The following is a 26,519-nucleotide window of genomic DNA, read 5'->3' as shown; positions in this document are numbered from 1 at the left end:
TGTTAAAATTTACCAGCAGTACAGCTTTGTTGCTGAAGGCAACACAATTCTGAAGGTATTGAGGTATCCCTAAGAAAACACAGGTGAAGGAGAGAAAGCCATCAAAAGTATAGGGGGGAAAAAATCTCACTTTATTAATATAGAAAAAAAGTTGATTGAGAGGCCATCTGTAACCACCAACCTATAGACCTACTTTCCCAATATAATACTTTTATAAGAGTCATCTATATAGAAATAAAAGGAATCTTTGATGAGGAAACAACCAAGCTTTTGCAAGTGATATTGTACAATGTACAACATCTTTATTATTTCGCAACTCACTTAAAGATGTAGATTATAAGATTCCATGGCTCTTATTATTTGATGATTATTTTAAAAAAGTTGACTCAGTAGAGAAAAAAACCACTTTACAGGTTCTTTTTCAATAAAATGCCTCTCATTTATTCATCAATAGCACCAATATGCCTTGAAAGATATAAAAAAAGAAATAATCATATTCAGTTATTCTAAGTTTAAATAGCAAGTGAGGCATAAAATGGGTGATATGTTTGCCAAAGGTATTCACCACTGGATGGAGGAGATTCAGCACAGAGTCTAAGTTAAAGAGTGATACCTGTGGATGGTAAGGTCTTTCAGATACTCCTCTCCCCTCATTTGCAGATGACATTTTGTTGGTTACATCACATAATGCAGAGCTTACTGGAATAAAGATGTAATTGCTCAGTGGCATTTGGCTTGATCACCCACACAAGAAAGAAGTAGAGCTATTGCCCAGACTACAACCCATAGACCTTAATCATCAGAAGGGATATGAGGACAGATAGTGTAAATGGATAATGAATTGGATCCAAAGTTAAATAAAAGATAAAAAATGGGCTTTACTGTCTTTGATAAATTGCAAAACTCCTTTAACAACTCCCAAGTCTTCCATGAAAGCAAAGGTTAATTTCTTTAAATACTAATATTTAACTAGTTTTGCTTTGTGGAAATCAAACTTGGCATGCAATAGTCCTTGAAGAATTAAAATGAAGGTGTGTGACAGATACAAGTAGACTGCAATATATAACTAATGAAAGAACTTGAGAGGAAAACAAGAATAAAAGATGCCATGAAGGAATTGTATGATAGGAGAGAAGAAGGGCTGGTTATCTGGTGAGAATGAAGGATGACCCAAGTGAACAGCTAGGTGAACTAGCATCACTAGTCCCTAACAAAGTAAAAAAGAAAGAGGGAAGGCATCCAACAGATTGGATAATATTAGAAGACATTGACAGGCTTTATATAGAATGAATAAGTATGGATGGGTTTCAATCTCTATTACTGGAAAGAATTTACAAATCAGGTTGATCACAGATCCCTTTAAATATAACAAAATAAAATTAAGGCTTTAGCCACAAAAGAAATTATACTTCAAATACTATTCACCTCAGTCTGAGTACCTATTATCTCCTAGACTCTCTTAGGTACAAAAAAAAGAATGTTATGATTCTTATCTTTATGGAATTTGTAGTCATTGTAGGATGTAAAATATCTTCCAAAGCAAGATCAAGAAAAGCTATTACTCTTTAGAAATTGTTAGAAAAAAAACTCCTTAGTCAAATTCAGCTTGCATATGGTTTTTCTTGAAACCACTATGCCTCCAGTAACCTGGATATTCTAATTCCCCAAATTCCATAAAGTAGTGTATCTATGGTTGGAAATGGTACATGCTTTTGATATTCTTTATAAGTATGTTCAATTTGATGATTAAATTTGGATGTTAATAAAGAGACTTTCCTTTTAATAAGAGTATCAGAGAAGGAATAGTTGCAGTTTTCTCACTTGCTTTCCTCTACACCTGGATTCACAACTCTAAGAAAACAATGAATCAAGAGGGATTTGTTAAGGACCTATTATATGTCTGAATTATTGGAAGTTCAAATATTTTTAGTTCCAGTGAACCTCAAACTGAATACTTCTTTGCATTTGGGTGAGAGAGAACCTAAACTTAAATGTAATAATCTTGCAAGAGGGATTACATAGAATGACATAACTTTAAAAAGTAAAACATTTTGTTTTATTTTTAATTTCAGTTTTTTTTTTTTGTGGGGCATTGGGGTTAAGTGACTTGCAGATTATACAGTAAATCTCAATTGTCTGAGGCTGAATTTGAACTCAGGTCCTCCTGACTCCAGGACCCATGCTCTAGCAACATACCACCTAGCTGCCCCCAAAAGTGAAACATTTTAATATGGAAGGTGACACTAATTTTCAATCTTTCCCACATAATAATCTTTACATCATTCTTTCGTAATTGAAGGTCCACTAGAGTACCAAAATATCTATCTTCTTCTGAGATTCAATAGAAGACCTATTATCAATACAGGACCCAGTGCTAAGGGGAAAAGGCACAAAGGAGCACAAAAACAATTTCCATGTCCTCCTAGTCAGAAAGGTGTGGAATGAAGAAGGCTATACGAGTCCAGGTTAGAAGGGTTTCTTCTTTTAAAATGCTAAGTAGTCATTTCAGAAATGCTTAATCAAGTGCTACTATTATTCTTAGAAGAGATAATAATTATAAATCATTTGGCACAGTGCCTGGAGCCTATTCATCTCTTAATGCTTGTTCCCTTCCCCTCTTCTTTTATGGCCACAGAAGGTCACATGGTAGCTGCCTAAAGTAGAAAACGTGGATTAGGGGAGGATTCCTAGCAAATGATGATAAAGATAACTTTTCTAAAATCATTCATTTAAGATTTTATGGTCTTTTAACCTACAGTTTTTATTTGCTTTTGATTCAGTGTGTCAAAATTCATAGGGGTGTTATAAGGATTGATTTGTACAAATATATCATGAATCTCTAAGAGAAAATGAACTCAGGTGTTAATTCTATGCCCCCATCTTTGTTTATAATCACATATTATTATTATCAAGAAACCAACATAAAGATGATCATAAATGATAAGGATTTTTTCTTATAATTATTTCCAGGAAGAGAGGCAATAATAGATTGTCCAGTAATATTAGTCAGTCACAGCCAAGTCAATTATGTTAGGCAATGGTTATTTTTCAAGGAAACAAAAAAAACCACACAGAAAATATAATTGCAGCCCCAAAATGTCTTATCTGTTTTCCAGAAAAAAATCTATAAATAACTTTTTTTTTCTTTTATACTTCAAATTTCATTGATATAAGGAAATCTCAGTAAGAAAACTCCTTCTAACAGTGCAGACTGACAACTGCTTTGCCTTTTAGGGTCTCAGAGAGTCACCTGAGGGGAACTGAGAGTTTAAATGACTTGTGCAAGAAATGAGGTTTGAACCTATGTCTTCATAAATCAGGCTAGTTCTCTTTCCACCATGTTATACTATAGTAGTTTGGTTTGAAACTTTAAAAGGGACTTAGATGTCATGTAATCCAACCAACTCATTTTACAGATGAGGAAACTGAGGTCCAAATCCTGGGTCTTAACCTGTGTGACCTAATGACTTGTTCTAGGTCACATAGGCTAAGTAATCCCCAGCATGATATCTGAATCGGGCACTCTGATCCTAGAGATAGTGCTCTTTCCATTGTACCATAAACACTTCCAAAATAACGTATTTTTTAGAAGAATATATTCACTTAAAATTATTTTTTTTCTAAATATAAAGTTGTTAAATAAAGCTTCCATTTCCCAAACACAAGATTTGAATGCTTTGGGGCAAAAGTATTAAGAAAAAGTTTTATACTTCCTAGAAAACTTGTCTGATCTGTGGGTTTAATCCTATATGATAAAAATGTTCCAAGTATGAAATATAGAGAATAAATCCTTTGCTGTATTGCAAATACTTTGTCATACAGATGTTCTCTTTTTCTTTTAAATGAAAACCAGATTTATTTATGAGTTGCTTTAATATCATTCCCAAATGGAATGGGACAAGAGTATCATATGTTCTGAATTAGCATTTTACTTGCATCCCATATCAATTATGTAACTCAAATGCAAGACAACTTAATTGTGTCAATCATATCCTCCTGACAGGATCATTAAAAGTTAGCAGAGAGCTCCCAAGTTACAATATTTTAACAGTATGCTTTTAAAAACATTGAAATCATTCCATTAAAAATGCAGATAATAATAGAAGTTAAGATCAAATGGCATGTTATTTTGACTGTTGAAGATTAACTTTCAAATTTGAATATTATTTTAAATATATATAATTTAATTTCCCTGCCTTTGTAAGGATTGGCTAAAAAGCTAAAACCAAAATACTTTGTGAAATCAAAGATGCATTAATTTCTATAAATAATTTAGAAAACAATACAAAACACCACTATAAAAGAAAGTAAATAAATATTATTCTGGTCTAGTAGAAAAATGTCACCATATAATTGTACTGAGGGGAATAGGGGTATAGTTAAAATCATTTCACTAAATCTGTTTCTTGATTTAAAGTATTTTGAGGTTTGGGTAGCTTATTTTTATATATTAAAAAATTCTTACAAGTATTTATTAAATTAGTAGGTTTTAAAACTTTTAAATCTAAAATAATTACCTTATGTTAAAGAGGTCTATTGTATTAAAATGTATTTTTAAAATAAGCATACTTTAAAATAACATTAAAAATTCAATTTGACTATAGAGCATCAAAACAATAAGCAAAAATCTTTGTTCATAATTTTATAAAGTTTGTTTGGTTTATTTCCAACATAAGACTGTAAGAGAGCAATAAATGACATGAATAGTACCAGATTTCAAAGGAGCTATCTTTAATTTTCATAAGATAATGAAAGTTTTTTTGAAATCAAGACACACATAAGCCAATATTAATTTGGATATATAAGCTTATGTTTAAAGAAAGATTTTGAAGTAAATTCAAAACTTCTGACAATGATAGCCATAACACAGATATGATGAAAACTAAAATGTTGTCAATGTTGGTAAGATATAGTAATGAAAACACATTAATGCAATGTTCAAGTTGGAATGTTTTAGTTTAGTTATGTCAAGCACATTTTCTTGCAATGGTTTTGATTCTGATTTTAAGCATACACAGTGTTATACATGGCTACATATCTAAGCATAACTTTATTTTTAAAAAGTTCAAACTATAAACCAAATTTGAAAAAGTTGGTCTATCTTCTAAAGAAAGTTCACATTCTCAAACAGAACCATTAAATATATAAGTTTGAAACCTGCTATGTTTTGTATAATAATTTTTTGAAGTGACAACTTGACAATTTAAAGATAATGTTTTCTTTTCAAAGCCTACTTTTTCTCAAAATTTTTGTTCTACAATGTAAAGATTTCATATGAATGATATTTTGGGTTCTTATGAGTTGACTGTCAAGCAAGTATTCAGCATTTTTAATTAGGAATTGCATTACATATATTTATATATAACAAAAATTAAACATTTTACAAGCCTAAAGCAAACTGGACAAAATACACTGGAGTATTTAGGGAAAACTATAGGTAAAAATAGCACAGAATGGAGAAGTAGAAACCTATAACAATGAAATTATGACTTCATTAGAACATCAAAATAAGTATATGTGGAAAAGAAATATTTTTCCTTACCCACTGTGGTTGCCAGTTAGAAATTGTGAAATTGCACCAGGAAGTTCAGTTTTAATAACTAAAAGATAAGTTGACATAGCTGTAAAGAGAATTTAAAAGATAATATTAGAATTACGCAATCTCTAGCAACTTAAAGAACATGTAAATAGGGAGAGTTCTTAAAATCATAGCTAGAGATGGAAGGTACTTCAGAGACCATCTAGTCCAACAAACAGGCCCAGGAAGGCTGACTTGCCCAAGTTCATATACATAATGTTAGAGGTACGATTAGAACCTGGGTCCTCTGAACTCTCCAACCACTGCTGTCTCTTCTGTTGACAATTCTAGTTCAAAAGATTATCTCTTAAATATGAGGCTATTGCAGTAGTCCAAAGGAAAGGAGAATGAGGGCCTACAAGGTATTGGCTGGGTGAGTGAAGAGTACAACTCTGGGCCCACAAGGTATGAAATTTGTTTGTATTTCCCTTAATATATTAAAATTTCCATATCAGAAAGCCAAATATCAAACTGTGACATGCACTATTATTCAAAGCAGAAGACTTTAACAAGCATTACTTTATTAAAAATTAGCTTGGGACTAAGGATAATTAACAAATTTGCTAATTGTTCTTCCCTAATTGACTGATTCAAACATACTAAAACAATATATACAAATATAAAAACTCAAGTATTATACGTTATTATATATCTAAAGATGCCTAAACATAACTATCAATTATTTCTAAACAATTTTCCAACAATTCAACAAGTATTTTATTAAGTATATGCAATGTGCCAGGTATGTGGTAGTGAGATACCAAGACAGAAAAGCAATAGTTCTTGCTTTCAAGAAAAAAGGAAGGAATTAATTTATCAGCAAGTAAATATAAAGGATTGAGTTAATAGGAAAGGTTTCATGTAGAAGATGGCACTTGAGTTAAGCTCTAAAGGGAACTAAGGATTCCAAAACAGCAGAGGTGAAAAGGGAAAGCATTCCAGGCTTGGGGCAGAAAAGAATATGGAAGATGGAATGTTGTGTACTATATATAAATATATCTAAGGGGGAAAATATCTGTTCTATGAAGTTTTATCATTTATGTCATTCAGTGAAAGAAAGAAAAAGAGGCATTATACCTAAAATTTTTATACAGTTTGGTAAAAAACAAATTCAACAAACTCTCCATTATGTAATTGATTATGAGTAAACACAATACCCTATTTGTGTTAAAACATTTAAATTTAGATGTGAAATTATGTGGAAACACAGAATGTTGATTTTAAAGATCAGGAATCCCCTTTCTTTTTCTCACAAAATTGAGGGGGGGGAAATGTCAAATGTCCATGAAGGATAATTTTTTTCTCATTCACTGGCAACTTTCCTGATGCTTACATACATGCCTACAACATACTTTCATCCTTAAAAAAAATTCAGTCAGAAAAGTTTACTATCTTTTCAATTTACCTTCCTATGTCTCTTCTCTCATAGTCAAATTTCTTGAAAAATTTGCTTACCCACCTCATACTTACTTCTCTGTCTTGCAGTCTCAACTGCAAGATATTCTAGATATTCAACCAAAGTTGTTCTTTCCAAGGTTAAGAACAATCTCTTAATTGCTAAATCCAATTTACATTTTTCTTAGTCCTTTTTCTTGTTGAACTTCTTTATATTGATGCTGTTGACCACATCTTTCTTAGGTTTTTGATATTGCTCTTTTGACTATATATCCACTCTTTATTCTTCCTTGCCTCATCCTTGTCCTATTTATGATCCTCCCTCTCTTCACCCTCTACATACTCTTTTGGTGATCTCATAAGTTCCTAAGAGTGCAACTATCATCTCCAAGTAGAGAACTCCCATATTTAAATTACAACTCTGGGCCCACATCACAAATTAGATGTGTCATGGGCCTCTCAAACTCATTTGTACTACTTACCTTTTCCCCTAACGTCTGTTTGTGGGAGGGGGTGAGGGGACATTTCTATTTCTCTAGTCAACAAGACTCTCCCTTATCAATCATTTGCAAAATCTTGCCAGTTGTACTGTGCACATTACATACATCCCCTACTCTTCACTCACCCAGCCAACATCTTGTAGGCCCTCATTCTCCTTTCATTTGGACTACTGCAATAGCCTCATATTTAGTATCCTTGCCTCCTCCACACTCTGCTCAAAAAATTCCAGCAGCTCCTTCTTGCCTTTAGGACCCAATACTAACTCTTCTGTTGCATTTTAGAGCTCTTCATAATTTGATTCTAGATTACCTTTCTAGGCTGAGTGTTATCCACCTTCAAGTATCCTAAGTTCCAGGCAAATGAATCTATTTGTAGTCCCCACATCTCCATATGTATCCAATATCTGTTCCTTTGTACAGGCTAGATGTTTGGAGGGAAACCTCTCTTCACACTCACCTCCCAGAATGCTTTTAAAACTCAGTTCAAGAGCCACCTTCTCCAGGGAGACTAGTCTGATCCCCCTAGTTGCTAATGCCTTCTCCTGAGAAATTGCTCTGCATATATTTTGTACTTAATTGTACATAGTATCCCCCTCTCCCAGCCCCTGGAATGCAAATTCCTTAAAGTTAGGGGTTTTTGTTGTCTCCCCCCAATGCCTAACATGATAAGGGCTTAATAAATGGTAAACGGTTTTAATTCAATTTTCTAATGTGATGTAACTGCTGATAAATCGCATTTTTAAAATGGAAACCAAGCTTGCAAGTTAAACTTCATTTTATTAAATGTGACTGAATTTTCATAAAATCACAGATTTATGATTTATGAAATCTTTGAGTTATAAGATACCTCAGAACCTATCTAATCTAACTCTTTCATTTAAAAGATGAAGGAATTGAGGCATGGAGAGGTTAAATGTCTTGCTCAAGATAATATGGGTAGTAGGCAGCTAGGTGGTAAAGTGGATATAGTACTGATCTTGAAATCAGGAAGACTCATTTTCATGAGTTTAAAATATGATTGTGGATATTTACTAGATGTGTGACTCTGAGTAAGTTACTTAATTCTATTTGCCTCAGTTCCTCATCTGTAAAATGAGAAAGAAATGGTAAATCACTCTAGTATCTTTGCCAAGAAATGGGATCATAAAGAGTAGAACGTAACTGAACAACCACATTTGGTAGTAAGCATCAATGGTAGCATTTGAATCCAGGTCTTATGACTCAAGAGACAAAGTTCTTTGTATTTTATCAGTCTCCCTCCTATAAGAAACTTTAAAAAAAATTTCCTTACCATACAGTGTATTTATTTAATACGGTTCTTTAATTTTCTATAAATTCATTTCTCCCACTTACCCCTATTCCCTGTTCTTGTTTGGAAGGGGGGAGGGAAAGAGAAGCAAGGGAAAATCAAAACATTTGCCTTGTGGCATATAAAAATTTTTACCATATTGCATAAAACAATGAAATGGGAGTAGCAAGGTAATGCAGCAGATAAAGTAATCGACTTGAAATTAAGGAGCCTGGGCTTGAGTTCTAACCAGATACATATTTAAATAACTGAGTGATCATAAGCAAGTTACTTCACATCATAGAGTTTGGTAATTCTCTAAGACTTTAAGTTACAGAAGCGCTATCAGCATGTATAAATGGAAGAATTTTTCACATAACAATGAAATCACAGCTATGGACCTCCCCCACCCCCAAAAAAGTGGAGAAATTCAGAGGAAACAAGGGAAGGCATATATGGACTGAAACAAAGAAAAATAAGCAGAACCAGTAGAATACGCAACAACTAAAAAATTGTAAGTGATGTCAGCAAAATGAAGTTGAACACTGATTTACTGCAATGATCAATTATGGTCCTTGAACTTCTATTAGTAGGAAAGTAGAGTATTACAGATGTGAAAAAAGGTCTAGCTGTCAGATAGAGTAACTGTTATCAGTTGGTTTTTTTTGTTAGTTTTTTAGGATTTTGCAAGGCAAATGGAGTTAAGTGGCTTGCCCAAGGCCACACAACTAGTTAATTATTAAGTGTTTGAGGCCACATTTGAACTCAGGTAATCCTGACTCCAGGGCTTGTGTTCTATCCACTGTGGCCACCTAGCTGCTCTAATCAGTTGGTTTTACTTAAAACTTTTCTTTATAAAATAGGATACTTCTATGGAGGGGAGTTTGTTTAATTAATAAAAGGGAAATAACTGGCCAAGAAACCTCAACCAAAGGTAAATAGGCAACAAAAACAAAACAGGACCCATCCTCTTATTCTCAAGGAGCTTCCAATGTTTTTTAATGGGAAAACCTACCCTTTCATTTAGTACTCAAAAATGTGGTTCATTTTGGCCAGGTGACTTGAAGTCATGAAGGGCAGGTAGGTATTCTTTTATTATCTCCTAACTTATCTTGGTATGCTACAAGTTCCCCATTAGCCATTTTTGTTTTCTCTTTTCTGGTTTAAAAATCATTCTCTTTAGAAGAAAAAACAGTAGATAAAGGCTAAGCAGTACAGCCTTTTTCTTTATTAGTTATTAGTTTTTTAGTTATTAGTATATAACTTTATTAGTTATTATTCTTCACCTTCCTTACCAACCTCTCATTTCTAGCACTCCCTAGGAGTGTCACACTTATATTCATCCTCTGTGGTTTGCCCTTGTTTACTTACAAAGCTCTTAAAAATTTATGTTGATGAGTTTCTAATGAATCCATGTTTGAATTTTTTCTTCCATTCAAAATAGTTATGTCTTCTGATATTCAAATTTAAGATTTCCCAGCCCTCTTGTAGCATTTTAGCCCATGAGACCCTACTTATTGTTCCTATGAAACTTTAGAAATCTGCTTCCTCAAAATTCAGAGTGCTTGTTATATTATTCCCAAATTTCTTCATCTCTATCAAAAGTTCAAAGATGGGATGGCTATTTCCCCTAAAGTTCCCTTTATTTCCACTTCAGCAATCAGTTCTCTCCTTAAACAAGTTAAAACTAAATAAAATTTAAAAGGGTCATTGAATTTAAGTGCAACTTGGTTATATTCTCCCCCCCCCCTTGGTTAAGGAGAAAAAAACAAAGCTTTTCAATGTTTTCCTTCCTTTTTTAAACAGAATTAAATTTCACCTTAACATAGCAAACCTTGGCTTATATTTTCTGGTTTTATTCTAAAAGAACAACATACAAAGATGTTCTTATATAATATCAAAACTAGTTTTAATATGTAAATAAAATATTTAATATTCTGATATTAAAGCAATATCAAAAATTATAAAGATGTGGTAAGATATAGTTACATATATTTTTCTAATTGTATATCCATATAATCTCTGATTCAAATGACAAATATCTACAGTAACATTAAATTAAAAACAGTTGTTAGGCCACTAAATAAGGAAATAATCATCACTTGGTAATGGAAGAATCAGTTGGTTCAGCCTGTTCAGACTGTTCATTTCTTTTCTTCCCAATAGAAGCACAGCTGTTGACTAAAACTATGATATCTTAGAAAAACCTATCTTTATCTTATGTTCCTGTTTTATCATTCTGGTGGATTGCATGAAAAATGTTTTAAATTGTTCATATCCGCATAAGAAAGAAAATATCAATATTCTTCAGGACGGTTTAGATTAGACTTTTAGCTTTAAAAATACAGTCTTTGTTTATAATACTTTATCTATCCCAAAGAACTATGCACATATGGTGTGATAATGAGAATCATGAAGTGAAGTTTCTAAAACTGGCCTAAGGCTACTTAAATACATCTTGTAAGGAATGAAAGACAAGAGTATTCCTGAAAACTAGGAATGCAGACTTACTATACAATGCAATTTATTATCTCTCCATCAATCTCTCTTGCTTAGATTAATACAATACACACACACGCATTTCTAAAGTTTCAGACATTTATCTCCTTCAGAAAATTTCTATTATTTCTTTTGGCTCTTGAGAAGTAGAAGGCTTCAATTAATTTAAAGATCAGATTTCTTCCTAATATACAATCTGTCACTCTTCCTATGAATTCCTACTACCCTCTGGCTAATCATTTGATCACATATATCCTTTGTTGTAGGTTACTCTTTTGTTTTCGAATGGGAGTCCAATTTCACTAAATTCCAGTCTAAAGAAGTGAATCATCTTTGCCTCAAGAAAAGAGCACACATTAAATATTTGTATTCTTGCTTTCTCAAAAGATCTTTATAGATATGAAACAAATAATAAAACAAATTAATTTTTCCTTTTTAAACATTTGTCAGCATATGTCTTAAGGCTTATAAAAACATATAGCTCTCTATAGGAAAAACAAATCATTAATTTAACAAGTAATGTACTAAGTTATTTTGTTGTATTCATTATCAAAAAAGTTAACAGAAAGATTATATTTATACATATAAATACACACATATACAAGTATATCTGCACATGTATACCTATCACCTTGTACATTTTCAAGTGCAGACCAGCACCCATCCTGGTCATCAAAGTAGGATTAAAAAAAATTAGCTACATTTATACAGAAGAATTAACTTCATAAAGATAAATGGAAAAGGTTTTTAAAGAGATAGTATCAATGGTGAAGACTCAAATATCCATTATTTTCACTTAAGAGATTTACCAGACCAAATAGCTGCCACACCTTTTGTTTCATGTCTTCCATTAAAGGCATAAGGAAGTGTTTAAAATGTATCTTAGGGAGAGTGTACAAGTAAGGATTTGTAAGTGATTTTCACTGACACAGATAAGTAGTACTCTAATACAAGACATACCATGTTGTACTCAAAATTATTAGCCATAATAGGGTCATCCATAAGAGGTATGATTATGAAAACCATATAGTTAAGTGGCTCTGGCATCCATACTAAGGCCAATATCAATACTATAAGACATACCATGATGACAAGTATTCAATTATTACAAATCATGCAGTTTCACCACATTTACTAAAGAGAAATTCTCTTTCTTTAAAATGAAGGGTGGAAAAGATTTAACTTTTAACAGAAAACTGTACTAAAGGGAAAAAAGTACATTTGTCTACCTGACTAATATATTTTTTCAAGAAATATATAGCATAAAATCTTTCATATTAAAAGAGCATATAAAATAGAAATGAAACATTTAGATAAGTAGCAAACAATATTTATATAGTAGGTATGACATTTATATGAGGGGCTGAATAGGCTAGGAGACAGAGGGCTGAGCTTGGAGTGAAGAGATCTTTGTTCAAGTACTGACTGACATGTTAGCTATGTAAGCATAATAATAATTATTATAACATTTATATAATGCTTTAAAGATTGCAAAGTGCTTTATGAGCAAAGTACCTGTACATTATTGTTTGAACCTCACCACAATACTGTGAGGTAGGTATTATTTAGTCTCATTCTACTAAATGAGAAACTATGGATGAGAAGATTAAAAAAGACCTTTAAGTGACTTGTGTAAGTTAGTATAACTAGCAAATGTCAGAAGCAAGATTTAGAAGCAAGATTTGAACCTCAACTCATTTAGCACTCTGCTCTACTGCCTCTGTGCATGCCATTCATCTTCTTCTTGACCAAGTAACTCTCTAAGACTATAAGTTGTAGACATGTTGGCGTATGAAACCACTGAAGGACTGTTATCTTCCAAAAAAAAAAAAAAAGGGGAGAAGAGAGTAAAAGTTTGGAAAGACAACAGAAGTTGGCGAGAACATGAGTAGAATGGAAGATACCAAGCACATAGAAAATGAAAAAGGTCAAATAAAAAAGGATTACTCAGAATTCTCTTTCAATTTGTTAACTACATTTGAACAACATATAGTATAGTAGTAATAGTCTAATGTATTATTTCTTTGTGAGACAGCTGGATAACCTAATTTTATAGTCACAAACATTTATAGATACATTTTATAGACACTGAAAGTATCATATAACTAAATGTCTAAAACAAAACTGCTCAATAGAGCTGAATATTTCTTTATCTCAATTTACTTCTATAATTATGGTCCCTTCTCTCTCCTAGTTGCATGTTCTCTCAGAAGCTAATTTTTAAAAAAAAGATCAGACTTGAGATTTCATGATTTCATTAGTTTAGGGAGTTGGTGGTGAGGAATCAGGGATACTAATGCAGATCAATAAGAGGACAATAAAGGGGGACAATAAAGGTCAGCTGTCTAGGTCACTTAGTCAGGGTGGATCAGAAAAAAAGACTTACTCTGACTCCAAGGCTGGCTCTTCTCTTCCCAAGCAAACTATGCTCTTAATGTATTTAAAATTATTCTTAAAAAAAAAATCACTAAAAACACCCTAAATAATTACTAGAAACTTTTCAGCACTGTAAAAATGCTAGCCAATTTGTTTTAATTGCCATCATTAAACTGGAATAAGAGCTTCTTTAAAACATCTCTAATTGGAGGAACCCAGCATTAGAAACCAACAGTTTAAACAAAGATAATTAACTTTTTGGCTAAACAGTTCAAATAAAAGTATGAAGAAAGGATTACTTACAGCTATTTTAAAGAGATTTAGGTTTTCAGCACTCAGGGAAGTTTAACAACTTCTTAAAGGATTAGTCAGTCATCCCAAAACAAAGAAGATGCATCATGGGCAGAAATACTGTTTGCTTTTCAGTCTTTGGGAGTTTTCCTTTTACTTCTAATGTTTTTCAGGTATAGCCATTTACAGGAAACCAATCTATTCTGATTCTTAATATCTTGATTTCCCCCCCCTAAAATTGTAGAATCTGCATTAAGCTCCTTCTCTATGTAATCACCTCCTTTTCAAGTTTCAAAAAAATAAAATTTTGATATTTTAAAAGATCTAAATCCTAAGTTTAAAAACATTTTCCCTCAATGTCTTAAAACCTAAACAAAATGTAAATATTGGGGGTCAGGATAGACGCTTAAATCTGGGTAAAAGTTCAAAATTATCAAATGTTAGAGCTGGAAGAGACGCTAGAAAGCATTCAAACCTCTCCTTTTACAGATGAGGAAATTAAGGCTCACAGAAGTTAAGAGAAGTAAGTAACTGACCATAGGCTTAAATTTATTACCTCTCAATACAGTATCTGCTCTGTACCTGGTAAATCTTGGTCAGCACCATGGAGAACCCAGAATGGAATAATATGGTATACACTCTATAAAACATATAATAAATTTACAAAATTCATTCAGTCAAATGAAATTTATTTCGTATTAAGGTGAGTTAAGTTCCTATCATAAGCAAAGCATGGTACATAAATAACTCTTAGTCATAAATATTTTGTATAAGTTTTTTAAAACTAATCTTTAAATGCATTTTTTTTCTACTGTTTCACTCTGGAGTAGAACTCAATGAACTTGTCAACAAAAAAAGATATAAGGAAAACAGGGAAAGACAACAGTGCCTATATAGATCTTTTGGACTCTGTCATTAAAAAGGAAACTGATTAAATAACACAAGTATGCAGTCGCCATAGATAAAACTGGCCAGAAGAGGGAGTTGTGACAGTACAGTACCGCCCAAATTCTAGTTTCTTTCCATGGAGGCAGTCCACATTCTTTCCTGTGGTAAAATCTAACTAGGAAGAAAATCTATAGCAAACTAGTATCTGACATCTGAAAATGGAGATTTCAGTTTTCTACATCTAGGAAAAGCTTATAAATGATTCAACATTAAATCAAAGGCTCCCTCAAAATATAGAATCAGGAGACCTGATCAGATCTAAAGTTTGACTGCAAATGATCTTATTAGTATCTTTCAGATTTAGAAACTGGAAAGATATAAGTCCTTGCTATATCTCTTTCTAAGACTTAGATTCCAAATGAACTCATCCTAATTTACCCAACCTAAGTTTATAGAATAGAGTCTGCATCTATGAAAATCTGAAACATTTAAACAATTTTTGAAGGAGCAAGATTCTTTTCTTATAAGCTATAGTTGTGACTTAAATACCTATAAAGATAATAATTACTTCAGCTATACTTCATGTTTATAATTGTAGGAAATAATTGCCTATGATTCTGTTCTACTTATCAAAGATTATATTATGTGAACATAAATATATTTTCAGACTGAATACAAAAATGAAGTTACAAATATACTGATATCTCATTTTGTTAAGGAGGAGTTTTGGGGGGTTTACATACATGCCAAGTTGGAGAATTTCACTATTATGTTGTCTGACTCTAGCAATCATTTAAATACAAAAAAAAAATCTTGTCCAAATTGTTGGGTTTTGGGGGGGGGGGGATAAAGAATTATACAATACTTCATAATTGGTTGAATGAACTCCCTGAGGAGGACTGCTTTTTTTTCTACTATGGCTCCTTCTGTTATTAACCTACTAAATCCAAACTCTCTAAGCTCCTGATTTCTGCCTTCACATTACATTCATACATATTAAAACTTCCAGATGTTTGTTTGTCTGAATATATATCTCAGCATAAATGACCTTCCCCTTCTCTCAACAAATGCCACTTTTCAGCCTGAGGAATCATATGATTCTTCAGCCCTCCCTTCCCATTTCTATACTTCAAATTCCTAAAGCTACAAAATTATTAGTGTTGGCTGTAGATCATTAACTGCTCTGAATTCAATTCAGTTCAACAAACATTTATTATTTTAATTACATGGGCCTCCATTTTCCACAGTTCTTACTAAAATAACTTGCTCTCCAATTTCATTCAGCATATGTAGTAATAGTCTTGCTATGGCATGTAATTTATTCTAACCAGCCCATGAAACAAGATCTCCTTAAATTAGCTTAATTTTTAAAAAATATTAGTCATTTAGAAATATTCTAAACAGCTGTTTCCCAAATAGTGTGATACTCGCATTGTAAACAGATAATTGTTAACTGAAATATCACAGAATGTATCACAGCCAATATAGTAGGCTTTCCATAAAGTTTTGGTTCCATTTTAACACCAAAGAAAACTAGTGCCATTAGTGTCCAAATGTGCTGTGGTCTTCCTCTGATCACTTAATAGTTTTTCTCCTTCCTCATGAATCTGAACTAAGTTGGGTCACCAATGTTTCTGGGTTAGCATAGGACCTTCTCTCCTGTCAATCTAGAATATTAGCTTTATCTTCATGATTTTGACATATTTTGTTAGTGAGCACAGTATGCCATGATTAGGTTTAGAAACATAAGAATACAGAAGACTGGGAAGTTTTATTCAAAAATGACCTCTCTAAATTGGGACATACTATATTTACAAAGCATTAAAAAAGTATTTTGCTTATTATGTGTCATTAATATCAGCATGATTACATAAAAAAAGATTTATCATCTAACTAACCCCATTTAAAAAAAGAGGAAAAAAGTGACTACCGCTTGGGGAAAATATTATTTTTGCCAATATTTGATTATGAAGGCTTTAAAAATATCAAAGAAAAGGGTTTATGCTTTTTTCCTAGTGACTAAAGGGGTCTCCTGCAGTTATAATCCTTTGGCAGTTATGTGAAAAATGGATTGAAAGGGGGAAAGATAGAAGGCAGGGAGACCAATTATGAGGCTATTGCAATAGTGCTTGAACTCAGGTAGTGGATATTAGAGAACAAATGATAATATGCAAGCTATATTGTGGAAGTGAACAAGAATTCTAGGGTCAGAATATATTTAATTCTTCTTCTTCCACAAGTCAGGACATCAAATATTGGATAACAGTTATCATGTCCCTCCCACCCTCTAAATATTTTCTTTTTTTAATCATTTCTTGTTCCTTTAACTGATCCCTACTTCAGTCTCTATACCATACAGTTGCAAGACTGATTTTTCCTAATGTAAGGCCTGACTACATAAATAAGACTCCAGTTCCCTCTCACTTATAGGATCAAATACAAACTGTTTTGTTTGGAATTCAAAGTTCTTCACTACCTTTACATATTGCTATCTTTGTACTGGCCTTCTTAATCTTCCTCATACATGATACTTCATTTCCCATCTCCAAGCCTTTACACTAGAAGTTTTCTATGTCTGAAATGCAAGTTCTCCTCACCTCTGCCTCTTAGAATATCACATTTCCTTTAAGACTTGGCTCACGTGTCACTTCTACATAAGACCTTTTTCTGATCACCTAGCTGCTAGTGTAAAATCTGTCTTGTATTTGCTATTATTGATCCACTTTTTAGGTATAATGTAAGCTCTTTGAGGGGAGAGGCTTTTTTTACTTTATCTTTCTCTTACAACTAACAAGGGGCTGGTAAAACAAGCTTGTTGAATGATGGATAATCTTTATAAGCCTTTTATAAACCTTTACACTGGCTGCTCTCCTTTGGATCTTAAAAGTTTATCAATGATTTTAAAATAAGGCACTCAAAAGGGAATACAATACTCCAGATGTAATATGAACAAGTAACTACCTTGCAAGTAGAGGATATATTACATCTCTTATAGAAACCTACTATTCATTGCAGTAAGTTTTTGTTGTTTATTTGTTTAACTTGTGGCTTCTAAATCACACTGCTGTCACATATTGTACTCATAGTCAATTAACTCTCTCTCCCCACCACCATTCCTCTCTACCCACTTTGCTCTGGCATTTAAAAGCTCTCCCATAATCTAGCTCTCATCTGCTTTTTCAGTCTTATTTCACACTTTCTGAACAGTAAGGACTGTAATCCCTTGTTCATACCTCTCCTATGTCAGGAAAATTGTTCAGTTCATCCCCCCAATTCTGCACTCCCCACTAAGACCCTCTCTCCACATCTGTGCCTGTTGAAATGTTCTTTCTTTAAGATGTAGTGCAGGTAATAACAGAAATAATAGGTAATGTTTATATAGCACCTATTGTCAGGTACCATGCTAACAGCTTTACAATTATTACGTCATTAATCCTGGGAAGAAGGTCCTATTACTATCTCCATTTTACAGATAAGAACACTGAGATAAAGTGATTAACTGACTCAACCAGGGTCACAGAGTTGGTATGAGGTTGGATTTGAATCAGGTTTTCCTGAATACTGGCCCAGCATTCTAACCATGAAAGTTTCCCCAACTCCTTTCTTCCAATTTTTTTTCTCTTCAAATTCCTAACAACACTTTGCCCTTACCAGACTCTCCCTTATATCATACTTATTTATTTATATTTTATTCCCTCATTAGATTGCAATTTCCAGTTTTACTTTTCATCTCTGTATGGAGACTTAATAAAGTAGATGTTGTTTATTAAAGTGAATTACACTCAGTCAAATTTGACATCACTGTAATTTTCACCCATCAGCCTGTCACTTTTTCTTGAAAAAATGCTAGATGAAGATGTAAAATTTAAATGCCACTCTTAAAAATTACACTGTAAATTCAAACAATGGAAAGTAATTTTAGACAGATTTGATCAAACCTACTATATTAGTAACATTCAGACTTAGATGCAGAATCCCCTAAGTGTCACAATGAGAGACTGAATACATCACATTCTAGTTTCATATTAAAAAATGAAACATGTTTTGGAATAGATTCTCAAATTAGTATAGGCAGATATACTCTTTGAAAAAAGTGAGAGGTTAGTTTTCTTAACTACAACAGTCAGTGCTGAGGGGAAAATAATTGTTCCTAAACAAAAACATAACTTTTTCCCATGGGAATTCAAAGAATCAAAATTAATAATTAATTCTTGTGAAGTTCAGGATTTTAAAGTATAGTGACTAGCACAATTTTTTTTGGGGGGAGGGATGCTAAACAGGTCCTTGATAGAAGGTGAAAGAGTGGATTGAGCAATACTCAAATGTATGACTGCCCAAGGCTGCAGGTTTTAGAACTGAACTTTATTAAAACTAACACACATAAAAATTTATGAATTACCATGTACAAGAAACAAGATTCAAATTTCTTTTGACTACAATCTTGCATTAGATACAAAATCTGAATACCTTCTCCTTATAGCTTTTTTAGACAGTTAACATTTATTTGGTGGTCTGGCAAATGGTAAAACAAAGTTAGTTGTCACTTGCTTGAGAAAAATTTTAGATTCTATACAAGAATCCTGTATTTTTGTATTTAGATGCTTTGCATCTTTATTTAATTACCAATTGGCATTAACCTCATAATTTTATATCTTTTGTAACTTTTTTTTAGGTTTTTGCAAGGCAAATGGGGTTAAGTGGCTTGCCCAAGGCCACACAACTAGATAATTATTAAGTGTCTGAAGCTGGATTTGAACTCAGGTAATCCTGACTCCAGGGTTGGTGCTCTATCCACTGTGCCACCTAGCCGTCCCTTTTGTAACCTTTAATACTGGAATGGACACTAATTTGATTTCATAATTTCATTCTAGAATCAATCTATTATGAAAAGATGTAAAGATAAACAGATTATCTATTTGCCATATTTGTTCTTATCCAATGTTTCTTCCACCTGCCTCTCCCATAACAGTCATATTAGTAGGTTTGCCTCATTAAAGACCATTTATTTTTCACATAAAATTTAAGATTCTGAAGGGATCATTATGAGGGTCTTTCAAAATCATGTTTTAGGCACAATTCTGTAGCAGAACCAACTCTTTGTGACCCTATTTTAAGTTCTTTTAGGCCAAGATACAGGAGCAGTTTGCCACTTCCTTCTCCAGGTCATTTTACAGATAAGGAAACTGAAACAAACACAGTTAAGTGACTTGCCCAGGGTAATGCACCTAGTAAGTGTCTGAGGTCAAATTTGAACTCGAGTCTTCCTAACTCCAGGACTCTAACCACTCTAACTACCCAGCTGCTCAGATTATTAGTAGTTAGATTTAACTGCCACAGTGGCAACATAATGAATCACACATGCCTACCAAGGAAATGTAAAGTACTTCAACTCAGAAACTGTTCATGATCATAAAGATATACAAAGTCAAAATAAAAAATATTAAGTCATGAAAACATAATTATTAAACTTAAACTTCCTTACCTCCAATATTCTGGATAATTATTGTACTTGCCACAGCCACCTATAAAATAATATATTGATTCAGAAGACATAAGAACATTTTAACAGTAAATGTCAGAAATATCAGAACCTTTTTAGTACAAGAAAGATTATTACTAAACTAGAGGGAGAAGGCATTCACAACATTGAAGACAAGAAGTGCATTATGACTACTGTTTTTAACTTTGTAATGATTATTTCATGTGAACCCTTTCTTTAAAAGTTCCTCTAGAAACTTTAAGGTTCTGTAATTTTAGTAACATGGGTACTCTATTCAACTAATTTAGATCATATTACTTTTTAAAATTTTTATCTTGGTTTTAAAATTTCTTATTAATTTAATTTTTCACATGACTACAGTAATCTTGTAAAAGTAAACATAATCTCCCCTCCCTCCACAAAGAGAGAGAAAAACCACAAAAAAAAATAAAGTGATGTACAAAAATATTCATAGTATCTCTGTTTGTGGTGGCAAAGAATTAGAAATTGAGTGAATGTCAATCAACTGGGGAATGGCTAAACAAATTGTGGTATATGTATGTTATGGAACACTATTGTTCTATTAGAAACCAAAAGGGATGGGATTTTGGAGAAGTCTGGACTTTCATGAACTGATGTTGGGTGAGAGGAGCAGAGCCTGAAGAACATTGTACACCTTAACAGCAACATGGGGGTGATGATCAACTTTAATGGACTTGCTCATTTCATCAGTGCAATAATCAGGGACAATTTTAGAGTATCTGTGATGGAGAATATCATCTATATCCAGAGAAAGAACTGTGGAGTTTAAACAAAGACCAAAGTCTATTACCTTCGATCTAACTAAAAAAAAAGTGTCTTACATACTACATAATTTTGCTATGCCTAATGTTTTATTTTCTCCTCAAGGATGTGATTTTTCTCTCAACACATTCAATTTTGGTCAATGTAGAATATGAAAACAATGTAAAGATTATCAGACTGCTGTCTGTGGGGAATGGGGGAAGGGAAGGAAAGGTGAGGGAAAAAGTGTAAAATTCAAAACTTCAAAAAATGATAGGCGGAAACTACTATTGTATATAATTGGAAAACAAATAAAATATTTTTTAAAAAAGAAAAGAAAAGGGCAGCTAGGTGGTGTAGTGGATAAAGCACCAGCCCTGGAGTCAGGAGTACCTGGGTTCAAATTTGGTCTCAGACACTTAATTACCTAGCTGTGTGGCCTTAGGCAAGCCACTTAACCCCATTGCCTTGCAAAAACCTAAAAAAATAAAATAAAATAAAATAAAAAATAAAGTGAGGAAAAATTGTGCTTCGGTCTGTATTCAGACACCATCAGCTCTGCATTGGGATTGGTAGCATTCTTTATTGTAATTCCATCAGAGAAACTGCTTCAATATTTTGTTCCCACAGTTGCTATTACTAACTGTATTTCCCTCTATCTCATTCTTCCCCACCCCCATTTTATTCTATTCTCTCTCTCCTTTCACCCTGTCCCTCCTCAAAAGTGTGTCGTATCAGATCACATTTGTTCTAAAACATCAGATGATTTTGACAGTTGGTATAGTTAAAAAAATTCATCACCCTGTGGCTTAGCTACTGAGCTTCTCTGAATTTAGATATACCATTCATCAGACAATAGATATACAATCAATTACTATGCCTATGCTAGAAATTTTTCTAGCCTGAAAGAGCTTATACTTTTCTGACCTAAGCTTCAAAACGTCCAAGGCACTGTGGAGCAGTGAAAGTGCATAGGAAAGCACAAAGAAAATTTTAGAAAATTTTTATGTATGTATACATAGGTAGGTGGATAGGTATGTGTGTGTGTGTGGGGGGAGGTCTTGGTCAGGTAAATTTTTTACCTTGTCAAGTACTAAAAGAATGTGGTATTAATGAGTCTTTTATATTCGGAGGTAGAATGGCGCAGAATCGTGCTGGATTGAGTCAAAAAAGCCCTAGATTCAAGTCCTTCCTTGGAATTTATGATACTGGGCAAATCATTAAAACTTCCTTGAGACTCAATTAACAATAAGAGTCATAAATAGGTTGTGATCTGTGCTATAGTCATATACTGATAAAATCACATATCATTAGCATAATTGCATTTTATGTTGATCAATTAAAAAATGTCAAATGGAATCCATCTGGGTTAGTATTTTTTCATTTTTTTTGTTTTTATAACTTGGGCACATTCTTCTGTGAGCAGCCTGATGCAGGTTTACTGCTGTGTAGGAAGAAGGATGACATATGACCCTCAGAGCTCATTAGTATGCCATACAACAGGCCTCTGGGATTCTGTTTCACCTATTAGGTAAAGGAGGCTTTCTGAGAAAGATATCTACTGGGACAAGTTCAAAGAGTAATCAAAGAGTAATCAACTAAATCAAAAAAAAAAACAACCGGGAACTTTGTATCCTAGAGTAATTAAACAAAACAAAACAAAAACCCTTATTCTCCCTGAAATTATTCAAAAATTGTCCTTGGATCAGTTCATTGGCTATCTCTAGAAGTTCGCATATACTGGGGTATAGGGGTAGAAAGAGGGAATACCCTTAAGACAAAGTGGATTTCAATACCCAACATAACCCTGTAATGTTTAGCCTCCTAAAGATCTTTAGTTGAGCCTTCCTTTGGTGGCTCAAGACAACACCAGACTTCATTGTCTATTCCTTACATAGCTGTAGTTCTTGGACATAAAGCTGAGCAGATTTGAGATGACCAAATTAAGACTAGTGATTTTTCTTCTGGCCTTTCCCCTTTTAAATAAACCAAAATGTATTAGTTAAACTGAGGGTCTGAACTTTTCTTTGAATACAAAGATGATGCCCAGCATTTTGGACATGCACTCAGAGTTGTTTTTCTAGGAATAGTGATGAATTGCACCATGCCAAAAATACTCTTTTGCCAGTTGCCCTTGTGATAAATGATAGACATTTGCAAGATGGATTCCTGAAACTGGAAACTGTGATTTGTGGTCTTAGAACAGTTTTCCTCCAGGCAAAGCTATTTAAAAAAATTGCTAGAACCTTGAACACTCTTGTATTATATTTTAACCTCTCAGAAATATGTAAAAGTATAAAAGCACTAAATCTATGACTACATTATAAAACTTATAAAAGAAATCAAGTAATCAATTTTGAAGTACTTCAACAGCACAAAATTTGTCTGATTATATTTTTAAAAATATTTTTCTGAAATATTTAAAACACTTCTCATGACTCACTTCTCAGAATATACAAATTACAAAATACCCTATGTTCATCATCTATGTTCACAGATGTCAAAACAGACTCAAAAGAGGATTCTTTCTTCAGAAAAACTCAGTCAAAAATTGAGCATCTAGTTCCCAGTTTAGCCTTTATCTAGTAGAAACCATACCACTTTTGCTTCATGTTGATGAGATTTATAAAAGAAAATGGCAGTGAACATCTTTGCTTATTTCAAGCAATTACTCTAACAATCTATACTTTTTCAGAAAATTGATGCTAAACTAAAAAAATCCAGAAGGATATGCTAATATAAATTAACAATGATGACAGTGATGATGCTTAGTGGCATGTTTATAAATCAAGAAGAACTAATCAGGATGTTTTCTTAAAACATTTTCTTCTTTTGAGTCTTCAATCAAACCACATGCAGGAAGTTTCTTGATTGAATACATTCTCATAGTTATATCTTTATACAAGAAACATCTCTTAGAAATAAAAAATTGTCATCAAGGATAATTACTATAAACTTTTATAATGAGTTTCACAAACTTGCCATATTCTTCATTGTGTCAATCTATCACCTTTATAATATCTTCCTGAAATTATACATTATATTTGAAAGTACTGGGCTTGTAATTGAAAGATTTGGGTTTTTACTTCTGATTCTGCTACTTCCTAGTAGAATGTAATATAATGCCTCTCAATCTTAGTTTCTTCATCTATAAAATAGAGGTAACAACCATAGTAATATCTATATTACCTATCTCATAGGGTTAATGTGAGGATTGATAAGTTAATGAAAATAAAAGCATTTCATAACTGCAAAGCTCTTTTTAAACATTAGCTATTATTATTATTGTTATTACTTTTTCTTCCATTCTCACAATTTAGCTATGCTAACAAATGCAGAAAGAGGCAGCAGGTTTTAGTAGACAGAAAGATGACCTTGAATTCAAGAGGGCCTGGGTTGAAATTATGCTTCTAAAATATACTAGCTATATAACTCTGCATAAGACATAACCTATCAGCTCTCCAGGCAACTTTTAAACAGTTGGGTATCTACACTGGTATGAATTTCTTCACTAGGCATTCCCTGCATCAACAAAATCAGAAATCCAAATCAAAAATAAAATAAATAACAATATACATATTTTCCCCTAACACAGGGCAATTTAGAACTGAAAGGAGTCATAAAGTCAAATAATTCAATTTCATCATTTTACAAATGAAGAAAATAAGCCCCCAAGAGGTCAATTGATTTCCCCACATTTACAGAGTTATAATATGCTAGAGGGAGGACATTTTAAAACACAGAATAGAAATTTTGGAAGTAGAATGGATCATTACTAAGGTAGCTTGTGACAAGAATAAATCAGTTTGTGACTGTGGAAACCAGCAGTATGCTCTAATGAAAAATAAACTAAAATAACTGTCAGAAAATCTGGTCTCTAGGTGTGTGACCTTGAACAAGTTATGTAAATCAGTAAACATTTAATAAGGATTTATTATGTTCTAGGTAATGTGCTAAGTACTAGAGATACAAAGAATGGCAAAAAATAGTCACTGCCTTAAATGAGGGAGATGACAAACAAACTATGCACATAAAAGATAAATAGGGTAAATGGAAATCAATTGCAGGGGGAAGGCACTAGCATGAGGGAGACTAAGACAAGCTTTTTGCAGAGGGAGAGATTTTAAATGAGATTTAAAGGAAGCCATGAGGCAGAATTCCAAGTATAGGGAAGAGTCATTAAAAATACTAAAAATCAGGAGATTGAGTGTCTTGTATGAAAAATATCAAGAACAATGTCCCTGTATGTGGAGTATGTGGAGGAGACTAAAGTGCAGGAAGATTAGAAAAGTAGGAAGAGATAATGTCATGAAGGGCTTTAAAAGTCATTGGAGGATTTTCTATTTGATCCTGGAAGCAATAAAGAACGAATGAAACTGCCAGGATCAGGGGGGGTAGAGGGTTGACATGTCAGATCTATGCTTTAGGAAGATGACTTTGGGGGCGGCTAGGTGGCACAGTGGATAGAGCACCGGCCCTGGAGTCAGGAATACCTGAGTTCAAATCTGGCCTCAGACACTTAATAATTACCTAGCTGTATGGCCTTGGGCAAGCCACTTAACCCCATTGCCTTGCAAAAACTAAAAAAAAAAAAGGAAGATGACTTTGGTCATTGAGTAAAGAATGAACCAGAGTTGGGAGATACTTGAGGCAAGGAGATAATGAGGAGGCTACTGCAATAATCCAGGCATGGGGTGATAAGGGCTTGTATCATGATGGCAGCTGTGTGAGACAAGAGAAGGAAATGATGGTAGAGAAGGTGGGAAGATAGAGGACCTGGCATATGTGGGATGGAAGTTGAGAATGCCTCCTTGATTGTGGACCTGGGTGACTGAGAGGATGAAGGAACCCTCAGTAGTAATAAGAAAGTTTAGAAGCATAGAGTTTGGGGGTGAGAGTTCCATTTTGGACAATGTCTCTTGAAGACATTCAGTTTGAGATGTTCGATAAGTAGTTAGAAAAGAATGAAAAGATAGAAGCACTTATTGTAAATGACTTTATCAAGGAATTTAGCCAGAAAAGGGAAGAGAAGTCTAAGATGATAACTAACAGTTATAGAGAGATCTAATGAGAGTCTTTTTTGAGGATGGGGCCATGGTAGGGAAGCAATCAACTGAAAAGGAAAAAAAAATCAAAGATTAGTGAGAGTTAGAGGGGGGCTGTCAATCTGCTGGAGAAGACAGGATGGAATAGATATGTATGTAAATATAGAATTTGCCTTAAGAGAAGGATTACTTCTTCATATGAGACAGAAATGAAGGAAGAGAGTGACAAAAGACATCTTGAGTTATGAGGAGGGGAGAATGGGGAGTTTTCAGAGAATGACCTCAAGTTTTTCAATGAAATATGAAGCAATGTTCTCAGTTAAGAGGCTATGGAGAAGGGGATCAATGATTTAAGGAGGTATAAAAAGGGTTGGAAAAGCCATTGTGGTAAGTAGTA

General features: G+C 33.2%; 1 protein-coding gene across 1 annotated transcript in view; it reads right to left on the bottom strand.

Annotated features, from left to right (window-relative positions):
• SLC38A6 (solute carrier family 38 member 6) overlaps positions 1-26,519 on the bottom strand; it is a 74,572-nt gene that overhangs the window by 30,967 nt on the left and 17,086 nt on the right. The window contains exons 5-6 of the mRNA XM_074235953.1: positions 20,298-20,337; positions 5,543-5,621 (exon numbers count right to left, since the gene is read on the bottom strand). Coding sequence (XP_074092054.1) covers positions 5,543-5,621; positions 20,298-20,337 — 119 coding nt within the window. The remainder of the gene's footprint in view (positions 1-5,542; positions 5,622-20,297; positions 20,338-26,519) is intronic.

This window comes from Macrotis lagotis, chromosome 4 (genome assembly GCF_037893015.1).
Source record: "Macrotis lagotis isolate mMagLag1 chromosome 4, bilby.v1.9.chrom.fasta, whole genome shotgun sequence".
Lineage (NCBI taxonomy): Eukaryota > Metazoa > Chordata > Mammalia > Peramelemorphia > Peramelidae > Macrotis > Macrotis lagotis.
Note: the sequence above shows the minus strand (reverse complement) of the source record. Positions and strands in the feature narration are given on the sequence as shown.